Source organism: Eurosta solidaginis, chromosome 4 (genome assembly GCF_040869045.1).
Source record: "Eurosta solidaginis isolate ZX-2024a chromosome 4, ASM4086904v1, whole genome shotgun sequence".
NCBI classification, from domain to species: Eukaryota; Metazoa; Arthropoda; class Insecta; order Diptera; family Tephritidae; genus Eurosta; species Eurosta solidaginis.
In genome coordinates, this window is record NC_090322.1 from 64,904,298 (window position 1) to 64,922,672 (window position 18,375).

Sequence of the window (18,375 nt, forward strand, 5' to 3'; positions counted from 1 at the left end):
TGATAACAGCAGCAGCAGAATGGCATTAGGAAAGGTATTTAAGAGGGCATCATTGCCTTTCCTGGGTAATTCAGTTTAATCAGAGAAGTTGCACGGTCAACTAATTAGTTGCTAAATATTTAAAGTTGTTTTAAATAAAGTGTTAAAGTGTATTAAAATAAAGTGTTGTATTGTGTTATTTATTTAAGAAAAGCAGGGACCATAAGGACCTGCATAACTGGCGCCCAACTATAGTGCAAACCCAAGAGTCTTAAAAGGTAATTTAGAAGTTTTGCAAGCTGTAATTTGGCAGTCGTTGAAGATATCATGATGAAATTTGGCAGGAACGTTACTCTTATTACTTTATGTCTGCTTAATAAAAATTAGCAAAATCGGAGAACGACCACGGCCACGTTTTAAAAATTTTTTTTTTTAAATTCAAATTTTAAAAGAAAAGTTAATATCTTTACAGCATATAAGTAAATTATGCCAACATTCAACTCCAGTAATGATATGGTGCAACAAAATACAAAAATAAAAGAAAATTTCAAAATGGGCGTGGCTCCGCCCTTTTTCATTAAATTTGTTTATGATGCTTTTAATTCCATAAGTCGAACAAAAATTAACCAAATTTGGTAGAGGCTTAGCTCCTAGGACGATAACTGTTTTCTGTGAAAAAGGGCGAAATCGGTTGAAGCCACGCCCAGTTTTTATACAGAGTCGACCGTCTGTCCTTCCGCTCGGCCGTTAACACGATAACTTGAGCAAAAATCGATATATCTTTACTAAACTCAGTTCACGTACTTATCTGGACTCACTTTGTATTGGTGTAAAAAATTGCCGAAATCTGACTATGACCACGCCCACTTTTTCGATATCGAAAATTACGAAAAATGAAAAAAATGCCATAATTATATACCAAATACGAAAAAAGGAATGAAACATGGTAATTGTATTGGTATATTGACGCAAAATATAACTTTAGAAAAAAACTTGGTAAAATGGGTGTGACACCTACCATATTAAGTAGAAGAAAATGAAGTTTTGCAGGGCGAAATCAAAAGCCCTTGGAATTTTGGAAGGAATACTGTACGTGGTATTAAATATATAAATAAATTAGCGGTACCCGACAGATGATGTTCTGGATCACCCTGGTCCACATTTTGGAAGATATCTCGAAAACGCCTTCACATATACAACTAAGGGCCACACCCTTTTAAAACCCTCATTAATACCTTTAATTTGATACCCATATCGTACAAACACATTCTAGAGTCACCCCTGGTCCACCTTTATGGCGATATCTCGAAAAGGCGTCCACCTATAGAACTTAGGCCCACTCCCTTTTAAAATACTCATTAACACCTTTCATTTGATACTCATATCGTACAAACCAATTCTAGAGTCACCCCTGGTCTATCTTTATGGCGATATCTCGAAAAGGCGTCCACCTATTGAACTAAGGCCCACACCCTTTTAAAATACTCATTAGCACCTTTCATTTGATACCCATATAGTACAAACAAATTCTAGAGTCACCCCTGGTCCACGTTTATGGCGATATCTCTAAAAGTCGTCCACATATAGAGCTAAGGCCCACGCCCTCTTAAAATACTCATTAACACCTTTCATTTGATACTCATATCGTACAAACCAATTCTAGAGTCACCCCTGGTCCATCTTTATGGCGATATCTCGAAAAGGCGTACATCTATAGAACTTAGGCCCACGCTCTTTTAAAATACTCATTAATACCTTTTATTTGATACCCATATCGTACAAAATAAATTTTAGAGTCACCCCTGGTCCACGTTTATGGCGATATCTCGAAAAGACGTCCACCTATAGAACTTAGGCCCACTCCCTTTTAAAATTATCATTTACACAATTCATTTGATACCCATATCGCACAAACAATTTCTCGAGTCAGGCCTGGTCCACCTTTATGGCGATATCCCTAAATGGCGTCCATCTATAGATCTATGGCCCACTTCCTCTTAAAATACTCTTTAATACCTTCCGTTTGATACACATGTCATACAAACACATTCCAGGGTTACCCTAGGTTCCTTTTACAACATGGTGATTTCCCTTACTTTGTCTCCACAGCTCTCAACTGAGTATGTAATGTTCGGTTACACCCGAACTTAGCCTTCCTTACTTGTTTTTTCTTACTTTAGTTTTTGTAAATATTGTATTAAGTGTTTGATGTGGTCGATGAGCAAAAGCTATAGTGTTGTTGGGTATGTATATATTTTTGTATGTATATATATTTTTGGATATTCAACTCAACAGATTCTACAATGGCATAAAAACAAACTGGTATGCCAAGTCTGTAGCCTTGTCCATGATGATTAATTTTAACTCGAATCAACCCTGCCCTGGACTCAAAACAGAAACACTGCGTTGAACCTGATTGAAAAAGTTTATAATTTCAGCGACCAGGAGTTCAGAAAAGAAAACAATGTTAAAATCAAGAACATTTTATGGTCAAAATTTCCCACTGCCACGTTACAGTCGTACTTTGTTTAAGCTTAAAACTATCAGAGTATATACTAAATGAATAATCTACTAGGCACGTATAAAGAGACCGATGAATAGCATTGCATTTATATTGGCATTTCTTTATATCTGTTATAAATTTAAAGTTAAGCCGTTTTTAGTTGCACTGCCACGTTACGTAATTTCGGAAGTGGTTTTGGATGTTATGGGAAGTTTTGTGAAAAATCTGCGAATCTACGAATCTGATAATATTCCCTGTTTTATGTGTCATGGGAAAAAGAGGAAATCATAGATAGACACCTTCTGTTTCCGTAAAAGCTCATTACAGCATACGTTATAAGTATATTTTTGAGCACTGCCACGTTACAACATATCACTGCGACGTTACACGTACGATTTTTTGAGAAAACGCTATTGGGGAAAGTGAATAGATACTCAAAAATATATATAACTTCTAACGACTTGCACTTAATTATGCTATTAAGCTGCATACACAAAACGTTCCAAAAATATAACTAACAAATTTATAAGCACTGGGCGTATGAGTAATATTGACTTGCTTTTTTATAGGAGTAAACGAATTGATTTGGTTGATAAATGAAGACAGGATGAGACTCTGTTTTTTAGCTCCTCTTTTAGAATATATAGGACATGCTCATGGGAGGGTTTAATACAAGTGAAACAATAACGGCTTTTTTATATGATTTATTTTTAAAATTTTCAAACTATTCTGAATGTATAGGTTAGCTATTCTAAGTACCTATACACAAAAAATCTTATTTTAAAGAAACATTTATACAGGTTATTAGTTATATCCTTGTCTGGATGTCTTAAAAGTAGCTATTTTATTATCGCGAACTTGTATCTGATGGGCGCTGGAAATATTTTGTATGGGCTTTGCTCTTGAAAACAGCTCTACAACTTGCAATTCAGCGTTAATCATTTCAATTTGATTGCTTGTTACTTCTTCAATCATAATTTTTGATGGAGTCATGTGGACTGCCTGTACAAAGTCAGATGCATTGTTGACGACTATATCACGCGCTCTTACATGTTTTCGAACGATTGTTTTAATGGTTGCACCAATCCCGTCTACACAACCTTTGCCATGTGATGTTGCAAAGTAATTCCAAACAATTTTCATTCCAAATATTTCTTCAAAGTGAGGAATTAAAGCTGCAATATATTTGTTTTTGAATTGTGAGGATGGTCCGTCACTCCACATTTTTAAAATTCTAACTGTACTTGGCAAATTTTTAAACAATATATACAAGTATGGAACAATAGTGTCTTTTGTATGTGACAAATTGTTTGATACCAGCACCTTGGCAGTGAAGGTTTCGTTATAATAGGCGCCTTCTATTCTAAGCGAGTGCGAAAAGAACACTCGCTTATTCATCGAATTACATTCAAAGCAACAACACTAACTCGGTTATTTTATCCAGTCCTCGCGAAGTCGGCTAATCTATAACCGAGTTGAGAGGTAGTGTTGAAAATAGAAAAAATTGCTCTATTGTGAATGAGGTTTAAAATACACCAAGGAAATTTTTTGACATTTAGAACTATCGCAGCCAACTTCACTCAAAAAGCGCAAAACAAAACAAAACAAAAATTGTAAAAATATTTAATTTTACAATTAAATAAAACGCAAAGTAGTCATTTCTTTGGTGGAGGAACATTTTTTTGGAACAAAATGGAGGAAAATCGAAGGTATTTAAGTTATGAAGATTTAAATGGTAATATATTACGCATTTTGCCCTCAGTGGTAGTTGTTGTGTAGTTAAATTAGTTGCATCCATATTTCAAGATGCGGCGTGAGTTTGCAAATGATCTTTTAGATAGGATTTGTAATCACAATGCATATTGTGCCCTTCCATCCATCCATAGTTACCACTTTCGTCCACGGCACAGTGTCAAATTCTGTCCGGAAGTTAAATTGTGGTCATTCCGTAGCAGTTATAAGCGCAGTATTTTGGCTGGCCTGCAGCATTTTCCAGTGTGTGTTTTTTAAGTCAGGCGCTGAGACTGGTGACGTGAGGGCATGAGCGGCCGGCCAAATGGTTTGTAAGTTGATAGTAGCGTTTCTTTGTTCTTCCCCCAGGTGCTGCCGGCAAGTGACTTGAGGATCTTGTTGCGGTGTTGTACTTTAGAGACAATCTCGGAGGCCTTGAAGGTAAGAGTGTTGTCGAATGGTACAACGCCATACGTGAACGTCAAATATTTGCATCATCTGTTGCTTTCACGTCGTAAACAGCGTGGCCGTCGACTTGGCCGGTAAACAGTACCAGATTGTGCGAGGAGACAGAACCAGAAAGACGGGAGATTTTGGAAACTAATTCGCCTATATTGGGGGCACACCCTCAAGTCATTATTGTGCTGTCGTCGGCATAGGAAATTATGGTAACTCCTTTTGGTGGGGAAGGCAGCTTTGATATGTAGAAATTAACCAAGTGGGGAAAATACCACCCTGCGATATCCCCTGTTTAACCGACGCTTTCCGACAACTAGGATAATTTGTGGCCGATCTTTTTAGATGGGGGGGGGGGGGGGGCGGGGGGGAGAACCTTCTATTTCTTCGAGTAGTGTTCCCTGGTTGAATGTTTCAATACCTTTTGCCAGGTAAAGTGCCATGATCCCTGTCCTATGATGAGTTTTTTGCTGGTTCAGTTCGTGTTTATGGCGTTTAGCGCGGTGATAGTGCTGTCCATTTTGCGGAAGCTATGTCTAATCGAAATTCGTCGTAAAATGAGGGAGCATAACGGTTCCTAAAGTGTTCGCTACTGTCGAAAGCTGTGGTGGTACCGCTACTAAAGTTTGGTAAACCAACTAACGATGGAGAGTCATATCGCCCGATATCTCTTATAGCTAGTAGTCAAGAAGCTACACTGCTCCCCTTTTTCACTGCAAACCTGGAATTTGCCAAACATCAGCATGTCTTTCGGAAAATTTTAGAAACAACATGTAGACAACTTCAAGGGCCCGTTTGTACAATGCATTACCAGGCTCGGTGATACCCCTGCTGGACAGATTTCAAAAATGTTGTTCAGCTGTGCTGCGTCTTAGCTGTTCACTTTTCCTCAGCAAATGTTACTAATAATTATTAAAAAAATATTACTCTTTATCTTTATTTAGGTCTGAGGATAAAAAACGCAGAAGATGGTCCCGTGAAGAAACAACGGGATTGCTGAGATGCTATCTGGCTCGAAAAGCAGAATTCGAGCACCCCAAAAAGAAGAGAGTGGCCTACGCCAATGTTTTGGAAGACATGGTGTCATTGGGTATCTCGGTATGTTATGAAAATATATGTAATACTTCTATTTTTAAAATCTAAAGTATATATTTCCTCCTCTTAGGACTCAGACAGAACTCCGGTGTGTTTGGAGTCAAAGATTAGAACACTCCTTCAGGCTTATAAGGCGGCGCGGGACAACAATCGCAGCACAGGTGCAAGTCCATGTTTTGCTCCGTATATGGAGCTCATGGATGAAATTTTTGGAAATACACCCATTATTAAAAACGACCATACAGTTTGCGTGGGTCTCAGGCCATTCGAGAAGGTGTCGGTAGATATCTCATCGCCAACTCAACTACCATCATCAGCGGTTTCTCCACTTCCATCAACATCGACAGTAGAATTACCGGCTGCGCCACATTCATCGGTATCTCCTTCTCCTTCCTGCTCGAATTCCTTTTCATTTTCTTCACATTATAATTCTTCATGTGATTCAGTCGGACGCAAAAAACGTACTGCTCGCGAAATATACTATGAAAAAAAATTGAACTAAAAAAAGCAGAAGTGGAAGACAAGAAAAGGGCTAGAAGCGAAGCCATACAACAGTTCAAAGAAATTTTAAAAGAAAAGTTTGAAAGGGAATTTGAGCTGGAAAAACGAAAAGTTGCCCTGTTAGAAAAATTGGCGGGCAAATAACAATGGCGAGTACTACATATTGCAAGTAAAATATACAGATATGTAAGTTAAAGTAATCTAAATTGGACTGTAGCACACTGTTGAAGTAGTGGAAGTAATGAAAATGTTTACATGACCACATAAGGCGCTCTACTTGATTTCGAATAGTTTATAAACTCATTAATACACAAATTTTCAAACCATCTCGAAATGTTTTCTGTATTGGTTCAAACACAAAACGTGTTCTAATATGTCGGTCGCTATTGTCGTGTACTTATAAATTTTATTCGAAAACGCCATATCTCAGAATTTGTTTCATATGAAAATGTATTGCATTCGCGCTCAGATAAGGTTTTTCGAAACAAATTCTGAGCGTTTTTAAAACAAATTCTCTGATATGTTTTTGAATAAAATTTATAAGTAGTAGTAGTTCAAACCATTTATGAAATAAGACGTTTTTTTTAATTTTCTGATACCATGTTTACACGACAATAGCGACCGACGTATTAGAACACGTTTTGTGTTTGAACCAATACAGAAAACATTTCGAGATGGTTTGAAAATTTGTGTATTAATGAGTTTATAAACTATTCGAAATCAAGTAGAGCGCCTTATGTGGTCATGTAAACATTTTCAGTACTTCCACTACTTCAACAGTGTGCTACAGTCCAATTTAGATTACTTCAACTTACACATCTTTATATTTTACTTGCGAGCCAAACATATGTTTTATTATTAGAGTAATATCGATTAAGTTTTTTGGACTTTATGGAATTTGTTGGACTGAATATCTTTTTATTAAGCTTAGTTTTACTTTCAAAAAATTTGGGTCAAATTTTTAATACTTGTGATGAACATAAAACTGTGAAGAGAAAAATTGCAGTGTCAATTTTCAACAAATTTCGTCACTTAAATACTTTTTTTTTATTTCGGATATTTCAAGAAAAAGCTTCTATGAACTTTGCAAATCCTTCTCAAAAACGTTTTCAAAAATTTGAGAAAATGTTACCTAAATTTGAACTTTTTATTTGGGGTTCTTAAAACTTTTTTGAGCCCAGTCAATTTTAGTAGAACAAAGTACAATTTTTATTTCGGATTGATTTTTGAGTATTTTTTACCGAAAAGTCTTTCAGATTTTCTTTCATAAAAAACTGTTTCACAATTTGTATAGAAGAAAATCTCAAACACCATCAAAAATCAACGAGAATTTTTGGAGACCTATAGCATGCATGTCCTTTGTTATACTAAAATTGATTTTGCTACAAACTCCAAAAATGCATAGAACCATAAATAAGAAGTTCAAAATTTCGGTAAATTTTTACCTTTTCGAAAAAGCTTTAGATGTTGTTTTTCATAGCTTCAGTTAAAAAAAAAATCATGGAAGTTTTTTCGTGAAGTATCGGAAATAAAAGAAGGATTTAAGTGACGAAATTTATTAAGAATTGAGACTGCTATTTTTCTGTTCGCAGGTGTAAGTTCCTTATTAAAATGTTTGATGTTTATTAATCTTAAAAACGTGTGCATAAAACACTACCTTTCCTTTTAAATTGATTTATATGTTAGGAAATTGAAGTACAAATTAATTTTAATTTCTACTAGAAGTATGATATGTTTAAACGGTTGTTTTTTTTATGAAATTGGTGGTTTTAAAAAAATTTTAAACTGATAGAATCTGTAAATTGCCTTATATTTTATGAAATTGAAGAACGAATTAATTTAAAAAATTACTAAATGTATGAAATGTTTATGCTGTTATGTTATGTTGTTATGAAAGAAAGTGAATAAAATGAGTGAAAAGTTGCCTTAAAGTTTTTGTATTTTTTTTGTTTAAAAACACATTTTATTTAGCTTTTTTTGGTGAATCAGGTGAAACAATATAAAAGTATTTTTAATAACAGCGCATAACCATACAGATGAGCCGTTTTTTTGTAGAGTGTCAGAAGTACATTTTTCTATGTATTATTTAGATTGATTATTAACTACCGGTAAAGGTAGGTTACTCTATGTAGAGTTCAGTCTGGATTCAATTTTACGATTATTTTATTATCAACTGGACTCATATGTCAGTATTATTATTAACAAAAAAACTAAAAAAGAAATTTCATATTTTTGCCAATGGTTTAGTTAAATTTTTTCGAATACGGTTTTAAGAATGCTTGCTTGAATGGAAATAACTGTAGCTTACCAAAATTGCAATAAGTTCAATGATTTCGAAAATGTACTTGTGCCAATTTCAATAAACGGTTCAAATATTGTATCCACATTAGAGATATGCGCCGCCGATAAACGCCGCCGCCGTGGTGGACAATCGAACTAGTATGAAAACTGAAGCTACGCGGTCATCCATAATGAGCTCTTATATCATACACCAAGAGCTTCTAGGACAGTGACGTCGACGAAGGTATGAGTTCGGATTCGCAGTGCTATAGCATCCGTGCTGTCATATGGTGTGAGGGTCTGGAGGTGTGGTAGCGACTGGTGGTCGGGATTGCTACTGTTCGCATATCGGGAATTGTAGCTCCTAAAAACAGCCGAAAAATCTGGAAGCTACATGTGCCACTAGAGGCATGAGTATTAAAAGACCATTAATAGCAACCGTAAGTCGCCTTTGTGAGATATACCGACAAAAGTGTGACCATTTTTTTCAGCAGACGCTGCACTTCCAAAGACCGGGGTTATGTTCGAAGCCTCTCTGGAGTAAGTGAACGAGGGGCAATCCCTCCGTAAGGAGCTACTCCGTAAACCTCTAATCCACATATACTTACGTAGTTGCTAACTAATTTTAATCTCTTATTTAAATAATTATATGGGACTGCATTTATTACAGTTTATATAATGTTATTTAATTTTATTTTCTGCTTATCATTTTTGATTCATAACTCATTAGTTTAACAGCAAGATAACTTTAAAATATACAAATATAAGTAAGTATATGGGTATAAATTTTTTTCGTTATGCAGTTTTTCATAATTTTATAATTTTTTGTAAGGCTTGGCAACTTTATGTTAAATACCTTCCACCGCACCTTTGCGCGCGCTATTTACGATATTTTTGAATGTGCCTGTGTGTTTTGCTCATTTTCTGCAAAGAAATATAAAAAGACATATAAAACATAAATCGAACTTGTAAAAGATTGCTTTGTATGTGGTAATGAGCGTTTCTTTGTCTTTTCCCCAAGTACTGCCAGCAAGGGATTTGGGGATTTTATTACGGCTCTGGATTTTCGGACCAATTGCGGCTGCGTGCTCACCAAAGTGTAGATCTTGATCAAACGTCACACCCAAGATTTTGGGGTGTAGGGCAGTCGGTAGCATAGTGCCATCGACGTGGATGTTCAAAATGGTCGACATCTGGGACGTCCATGTTGTAAATAAGTTAGCGGCAGATTTAGTCGGTGATAATGGCAGCTTTCGCGAGGCGAAAAAACTGGAGAGATGATGACAACTTGTGATCGGTCACGGCTATTAGGTGGGGCGAGCATTGCTACAACAACAACAATAAGCAAAAGCATAAGCAGAACCTTGGTGAACTCCACAAACAGGCGTCGGACCTTTATGCCGGCAATTGCCCGGTGAATCCAGTACTCAGGGAACAGTACCCAAAACTAGCGGAAGAGGAACGCATACTCCTCAGGTAAACGCGAGTCACTCTGGCTCAACTTCGTTCTGGATACTGTAACAAGTTAAACTTTTACATATCCAGAATCAACCCCGACATACAAAATGTATGCCCCGCTTGCAATGTGTCCCCACATGACACCAACCATCTCTTTAATTGTAATGTGGAACCAACGCCTCTAACACCCCTTTCATTATGGTCCACCTCTGTCGAAACAGCAAGTTTCCTTGGACTCCCGTTAGAGGATATTGATGACAATTTGTGATCGGTCGCAGCTATTAGGTGGGGCGAAACATTGCTACAACAGCAATAACAACAACCACGTCTATACGGGGGAAATCCTCTTACAATCATGAATGTATACACAACAATCCCCTATCAAATTATCCACAATACCTTTGATGAGTGTTTAAACAGATTTGTTATTTGTATGTGGAATAAGGCACCGAAACATATAAAACTAGAAAGATTAAAGGAAGATGTCAAATAGCGATATACAGTCAACACTTTTGTATAAAACTTTTCTATAACGGCAACGTCCCGACGACATGGATGTTTATTGAATGAGTTATGCTAAAAAAGGAAGTTTTATTCAAATTTTTTCACGTCACCACCTACCAAGTAGTCGATTACCTCTTATAAGTACTTTCCTAGGTATCGTATACATGGACACAGTATCGAGGCAAGATTACTCTTGTCAAATTTTGCCCCGACAATTTCAAACTTCTATGATTCGATTTAAAGATTTGCAGCTCTTGGCACTTCTAAGTTCCAATATAAAAATTCCCCAAAAAATATATTTGATGTTGATAATATTGCATTCCGCTAATAAATTGCCTTCAATAAAAAGTAGCAGTAAAGAGTAGTTTCCCTCGATACTTGTTTGGAATTGATTCCTTGATTATTTTGAGGGGATATTAAGGAAGTGTTGCTAGTATGGACAATTATTTGTCGGATAAACACATTGTACCAGCCCGATTGGCTCAGGAAAGAAAGACATGCCTACCGCCGGAAGAGTTCTAAGCACCTTAACCAACTGGGAAATCTCACAAAATGTCCTTATCGTTACAATAACGCTCGCTTATCGTTCACAACTTTGAATATAGTTAATTAAGCTTCTGTGAATAAGAGTTAAAAAAAAAACTCCCTGTAAATAGTGCGGTTATCAAATGCAATTTCATACAACCGCTAATGACATTCCCAGTAATTAGGTAAACTCCCGAAGGCAACAGTATCCAATTTAGCAGTGTATTCATAAAAGATATTTTTCTCTACTTACATGTTCGCCAAAACTAAATATTTTGAGCACGTTGTGCGTCGTGGGGAGCCAGATTCATCATAGTTTTTGAATGCTTCGAAGAAATCAGTATGCGCTTTTTCAAATTCCCCTTCTCGCAAATGCATTTTCCGCCACACTCACGTATTACGCCCATTATAAGGGGATGAGGTATTGCCGATTTAATATGCAATGATTGTTCATACAAAGCTTTTAGTTTTTTTTATTGTTTTTCTGCACCGTATACCTTTGAATTTCTAACGCATAAATTTCCAGCAATTGCGTCCCGTTCTTCAAATCATCCTCACCATCATCTGTTTGACAGGATTGGTGCAATTGTTTGAGTATTTTTTTGTAACTTAATAAAATCGCCAAGATCAAAGTATAGTTTTCTTAATTTGGTGTTGGTTTTGAACCAAAGGCTATCATTTTTGGCATCCTTCAACGCATCCAGTGTGGTTTCATAGAACTTTTGTAAGATTTCCATCTAGAATAAAACGTGTGTAATTTGAAAATTTATGGTAGTTTCCATCTTTAGTATGACTTACATTTTTGGATGTGGAAATATAGTCCAAGATGGAGTTGATGGATTCTTCCGAGTGATGACGCGTAACAGCACTTTTAATGTAAGTCAATAGAAGTTTGTATCTTTCCATAATTTCATTATAATTATTCTATAATACAAGTGTTTATTAAAATGTTGGGGAATTCTTCACTTCATCCATATAATTACCAATTTAAAATTTATCTTAACCATTTGCTTAAGCGCCTTGAATCCCCACTCTCCTTTTTCACCTCCTTCCAGGTCAAGCACCTTTTGAAACGAAGCCAGCGCTCCATTAGGATTTTCTTCCTTTAGCGCTTTACTATTGTAATATTGGTCTTCGAGATCCACATCTGGTTCGGAGTTGCTATCCTCTGAATATTTCTGCAAAAACACTTTGCCGGTTATTGGCCAACTAGGAAGTGCATGGGAAGAGCCCACCGAACAATTTTTCATTCCTCTAAACTTACCAATCCATAATCTTCGTCCTCTTCGCACATAAAATCATTTTCATTATCGCACATTATAGTAATATGAATAACAAAGAAATCGTCAATAATAAACAACAGATGATTTTGACAGAAGAAATGTTACCAGTGTTGTTAAATACCTGCAGGGAAATTTTAACCGAGTTTGGCGTTCTTTTCGCACTCGCTTAGAATAGAACGCGGCTAATATAAGCCACTGGTAAAAATTGAAAGCTGCCTTTGATTCCAGTGTGCACTTTGGACTTCATCTTGATTTTCGCAAACGAAATTCTCCGCAAAATCCACTTGCAAGAGACCTTCTACGGCATAATTCACACTAAGAGCTCTTGGGCGATCATGAACATTAAATACTTCGGACTGCTCGCATTTGTTAAAACTATGTATTAAAAATTGCGCCGACAAGCCAGATATATATGCAACAAGATCAGTTAGCTTTCCACTTTTCTGTCGTCTTTCAGTCCGATTTACACCATCGTTTTTCGTCCATTTCATCCATGATACTTGCATATCGAGATCAGCTTCACCCACCAGGGCAGTCAATTTCGGTACTGTTATACCAGTACATTTAACGCACTCGCCATACCAGCAGCCCATTGAAGGTATATCACACAAGAACTGCAATACAAAACCATTTTCATAATCTGATACGTGGGCAACAAATTTATGTAAAGCAGAGACGGCATCTATGAAATTAGCATGGTATGAGCATAAGCACATGTTGTGTGGCAATTCTTTTATAAGCTTGACATGATCCGATCGATGCCTTAGGAAAAAAGTAATTCCACATGTATCTATATGGAAGGGGAAAGAAATTTTAAACCTAGTTTTTCCTTAACAAAGTGGAGTGGTCTTAAACAGTAAATAAAAATCACAGTACTTACCTTTCCCCGAGTTGCCTTGCTCTTCATTAAATAGTGCACATGCTTCTCTGCAGCTTAGTACCATATGCCTAGTGGGCAACAAGATTTTCTCGCCACTTTCGGACAGATATTCCTTCACATCTCGAATTCTGGGTGAGACTCGCGAAATATCATCACGCTCATAGAAAGCTATAATAGCTTTTTTGAGCATTAAGATATTTTGGTGGATCTTTTTTTGGGGCGGTGGTGGTAGAATACTAGTCTCCATGTCCATTTTGTTGGCTTCACGCACGTTACTAAAAATTTTGGTCAGGACAGCTTTCCGCTTAGTTGGTGATTGGGGTAATGCGCGTTCTGCTTTCCTCACCGCCTTACCGAATGTTTGTGAACAGTTATACCCTGTTAATTGAGTGTCACTCAAAACTGATCTGCTCCGTTTTTCCCCAGTACGCATTTTTTCACGAAACTTCTGTACCCTTTGCCGAATGTTCTCACGTCGTTTTTCGAGCACACTACTTATTGTTGTTTGCGGCATTTCATTTTCTTCATTTTTCTTTTTTCGCCGGTAAAGTTTCGTACTTGCAGCTCTTTTCTTTTTATACTCCTCAAATTTTCCGGTGTTTTTAAGCTTAGCTATGTAATTTTTATTTTGCTGAGCTTTACTTACACGAACCTGCGGTTTTATAATTAGTATGTTAGAATATACATAGTTAAGTTATTAAAAAAAATCACTGCCACGTTACACATGATTGGCACATTTTATTCGATGCTACCTAATTTTATTAATATGAGACCGAAAGATGGCGGATTATACTAAGAACACATATCAGTGAATTTTAAAAACAGCGGTCAATTTTGCCACAAAAAAAAAAATGGTTTTTTGCACTGCGACGTTACTATAATTTGTGACCTAAATATTTTAAGCCAAAAATGCATACCGGAGGTATATGGATACTTATCTAGTGTGATAAGTATCCAAATATACTATTTTCTTGCCTTAAAACTTGAAAATTCTGGAAAAAATAGGTCAAAATAATTTTATTTACCTTTTTTTCGATGCTGAAATTTTTTCCATTTTTTCAATTCGGCGATTAATTTTAAAAGAGTAAGAAATGTCAAATACAGACAATTTTAATTTCTTGAAATACAGTGTTACTAGATATTTTACGAAATAATCTTTCGTATCAAGTAACATTTCATACAGTATTTGTAAAATAAAAAAAAAAAATCCGGTTTCACTTTTCGCGATTCTGGCCATATATAAAAACAGATTTCCGAGCAACCTAATACAAAAATGGATCACAACAAAAATGAACAATGGCAAACATTCAAATCAGAACGCAAAAACAGATAGTGTTATCGATGTTAATGATCCTTTTCCGGATGCAGATCCGGTACGTTCCGGTATAAAGCATCATCTCGGGAACGATTTGGTATGACCACATGAAGCCTTCTAGGCCATCCCGCCCTCCCGCCACCTACATCCATCAGAAGTTCGGGGTCGCTAGAGCCTCGGCTGTTAATGAAATAGGATTCGCCACGGGTAGGTTAGGTTGACAATTGGGTCGGAGAAGCTATACATTGCGCTGGCAACCCCTTGAATCAATTTGGTATTTTAGTCACCACTTACGACAGGCATAACTACCGCGGGTATATTCTAAGCCCCCTAACCCGCTGGGGTGAACGCGCGTCAGTCTAGCTCAACTTCGATGTGGGTACTGTAATAGGTTAAACTCTTACCAATGCCTCTAACACCCCTCTCACTATGTCCTCCCCTGTTGAAACTGCAAGTTTCCTTGGACTCCCGTTAGAGGACATTGATGAAAATTTGTGGTCGGTCGCACCTATTGGATGGGGCGAAGCACTGCTACAACAACAACAAGTAGAAACGCAAACAACTAAATGGTTTTGGGACGTAGATTTTTTAAGGATATGGTAGCACGTGTCACAAGGGAATGCCGAAACTCAGTTTATATCAAATGGGGTTAATGTCGGCGAAGAAGTGGAACTACCTCTTTATATTGTGGCGAATATGAGCAGTTTCGATAAGTCACTATGCTGCTAGTAAATAAATGCACATCACCAGCGAAGTAAGCAGCCACACTTACATGCAAACAACAGTGAAAGCGCAAAAGTGATCGCTCACACATATAACAAGAAGACAAATGTGAATATGAGTATATAAATGAGAAAAAATATGCAACTGTTCGAGAAGGGTTCGTGAAAAGTTTAGAGCCTTGGAGAAAAATACAAAAGAAGTTACAAAGAGTATAAAAGCATCGCAAACTGAGGAATAATGAATCAGTTTGATTTTAAACGCCATAAGTGAAGTACGCAAGTAATTTAACTATGAACTACTATTAACAAAGTAGAGTTGAAAATAAGGAAAATTTTACTATACTGAAAATATAAGTTATTTATTCAAAAGTTTAGTGATTCGAACGGTAACAGAAGCTGCAAAAATAATCAGAATCCCTCCAAAATTCGTTACAATATTTTTATCATGGTAAATATGTTTACCATTATTGAGTTTTAAATATATAATCCAATCATTACTGTGTATAGTTGTCAGACATTTGCATGCATATCAAAAGAGCATTGGCCACATCCAAAACGACATGCATCCAATCTCTGTAGCTTTAGTGTTTTATTTTCGAAATATAAGCAGAAATATAAACACAATTCATATTAGTGTATAAATGTTTCTTTTTAAGCTGAAATTTTTTTAACAACATATTGTTGGTGCTTATTTTGAATTACTTTTATTTACAGCATTTATTGCTTCCCTTTGCTTTCAGATTTGAATCAAATTTTATGGATAAACATTCTGGCTAAGGCAAAATTTTAAGGTTTACCATTTATTTAAATTTGGTAAACTCATAATATTTACTGCATATAAATGAAAGTTACTCATGTATAAGGAAGTTTTAGCTATGAAAACCATAACAACAACAACATCAACATTCAACAAAAGTTAAAAAAATATCAATTGAGTTAACAACTTTTTCAGTTTTACGGCAGAAAACGTAATTTTAGTTTATAGAATTTTAGTTCTACTTTTTGGCATTGCGGCAATTTCTGGTACAGGATTTCCTGTTAGAAAAACAATGCTGCTTGTTTAGTGGTGCCTTGCACATACTAGTTTGAACCAGTAAATACCAAGCAGTAAAATAACAAGCTATAACCACAATATAAACTAGTTCCACACAATGATTTTGGTTGCCATGTTAGCCATTACACTATTTTGGTAGTAGGACCAATAGTCACAAAAAATAAAGTTTCGAGTTGTTGCAACTACATAAATATGCCAGCCACATTAAGGAGAATATTAGGGATATGTTCGTTGCTAATGAATCTGGTGGCCTTATTTACTATATCCTTCTGGTGATAGCCCGGCTGCGGCGATAACTAGTTTGTTTGGCCCTTTGGGTCTGTCTGCCTCTAACGACAATCAGGCTCATCCCGCTGCTGGCGGGTTGCGGAAAATCTTCATTCACGCCGTTTGTCCGATGCAAAGGTCCATAAAAAACTGTCGAATATTCCAAAACTCAATGTGTAAATAATCGTTCTGATTTGTTGTTGTCGTTTTACTTGTATCTATAGTTCGTAGGTTTCTATTTGTTTGTTTCATGGTGTGTTCAGTTTATACTCACTATTTAAGAATTCATAAGCTTAACACCGGCTTATAATAATTGAATATTCAATTATTATATTTTTCTAAGAGAAACATAGGTTTCATAAGTTCATATACAGGTATTGTCAAAATGAATGTTTGCGTATGTTTATGTGTTGTGTGTTCATTCAGAACCGGGGGTTGTTTTTTACTAATCGATTTGTGTGGCTGATGAGGCAGATAGAAATCAGTAATTCTAATCGTTTGACGTTCTTTGTGTGTTCGTTGCTTTGGTGCGATTATCGTTTTGTGTTTATTTATTGTTGTGTGTTCTTCTGTTGTACCTGTGTAATTACTTTGTTACTTGTTAACAAGTTTTAAAGGTTCAAATTTTTTATCAGAAATTGTGTTTGCTCGTTTATCATTCTACCGTCGAATGTTTTCTGTTTGTAGATTTATATGTTTTCGAGAACGAGGCCTTTCGTTTGCCAAACAAATAAAAGCTGTGAACTTAATTTCTAATCAGCTCAATGTTGTTGGCAAGGGTGATTCTGCGTTACCAGTATTGCCGAAATTATTCGCCCTGATAACTTTGGTGCACAACCGGAAGAAGTCCAACGAATCAATATTAATACATTTGCTGTTTAAACAAATGATTTTTATGCGACCCAAAGTTTCTAGCCAGCTTGCAAATGGCTAATGCGCTTGTTTAAAATTTTGTTAAGTAAGAATTCCTACAAAAACAAAATATTTTAGCTGTAAATTCTACTTTGCTGATTTGCCTCGGATATAATGCGTTAAACCATGAGTAAAAGGGGCGACTAAAATCAACAGATCTGAAGGTTTCAGGCATTATGTAGAAAACAAATCTGATATATTATCCGTCAACATCCTGTCATGCATTACGGCTTCTTCTTAGCGTTTTGGCAGCATTTTGACAGGATGTTCAATATCACGAAGCATACGGTCGGCTATCTTGAGCGGGTGATAGAAAGAGATGAGACCACGATAGTGACATCAAAAATCAGGTGATCAGTTCTATTTGTAGTTTTCACGTCTAAGCTGAAGATATCACCGTTGTCTTATCCACAATGTTTCAAGTTCAAAAAATCGCTCCAAAAAATATATGGATGAATATTTTCATACAACAAGTTATTTTAGTTTTTCAATCAACATATGGGGCCATCTCTGGGTAGATTCGTATTTTGGATCTAAAACTGTCACATTAAAAAAATGTGCTTATAATTTCGCAGTTGGTTTGTTGTCCGACTTATAATCAGCTAAGAAATTGTTTAAATAATGCTTCTCAGAGAAGTCCCCAGGCTGTTTGGTCGATACTTGACAAAAGGTATACGACAGTTTTTCGATAAACAATATTGTCAATTAATTGTTTACCTTCATTATATAAATATTTTTGTAAAGAATAGAACCGTAAAACATCAAGGGCCATTTCCACCACCTCCAGTTAACACTAACTGTCACTTCTCTGACAGATTATATCGAACTATTTCTGCCAAATAAAATGCCAGTAAGTGTTAACCGAATTTGGTGAGAATGGCCCTAAGTCTCTAAAGTTTTCAGTATTGTG

General features: G+C 36.2%; 1 protein-coding gene and 1 pseudogene across 2 annotated transcripts; one reads left to right on the forward strand and one right to left on the reverse strand.

The window, feature by feature from the left end:
• The first annotated feature begins 3,826 nt into the window (after window positions 1-3,826).
• Window positions 3,827-7,934, forward strand: LOC137247962 (uncharacterized). 2 transcript variants are annotated; one of them, XM_067778881.1, is made up of 4 exons: window positions 3,827-3,964; window positions 4,042-4,191; window positions 5,614-5,767; window positions 5,835-7,934. In XM_067778881.1, exons 2-4 carry the CDS (start codon window positions 4,175-4,177, stop codon window positions 6,264-6,266), a joined length of 603 nt encoding a protein of 200 aa, XP_067634982.1. In that variant the 5' UTR covers window positions 3,827-3,964; window positions 4,042-4,174; the 3' UTR covers window positions 6,267-7,934. The 2 variants fall into 2 exon arrangements, with proteins under 2 accessions (XP_067634982.1, XP_067634981.1); XM_067778880.1 differs by having other exon boundaries at window positions 3,827-4,191.
• Window positions 7,935-11,281: 3,347 nt separating this feature from the next.
• Window positions 11,282-12,498, reverse strand: LOC137247963 (COP9 signalosome complex subunit 2-like; annotated as a pseudogene).
• Between the last annotated feature and the right edge of the window lie 5,877 nt (window positions 12,499-18,375).

Coding starts and splice junctions, on each gene's coding strand:
- LOC137247962 (XM_067778880.1), top strand. Junction 5,768..5,834: donor TGGTGTCATTGGGTATCTCG/GTATGTTATGAA, acceptor TCCTCCTCTTAG/GACTCAGACAGAACTCCGGT.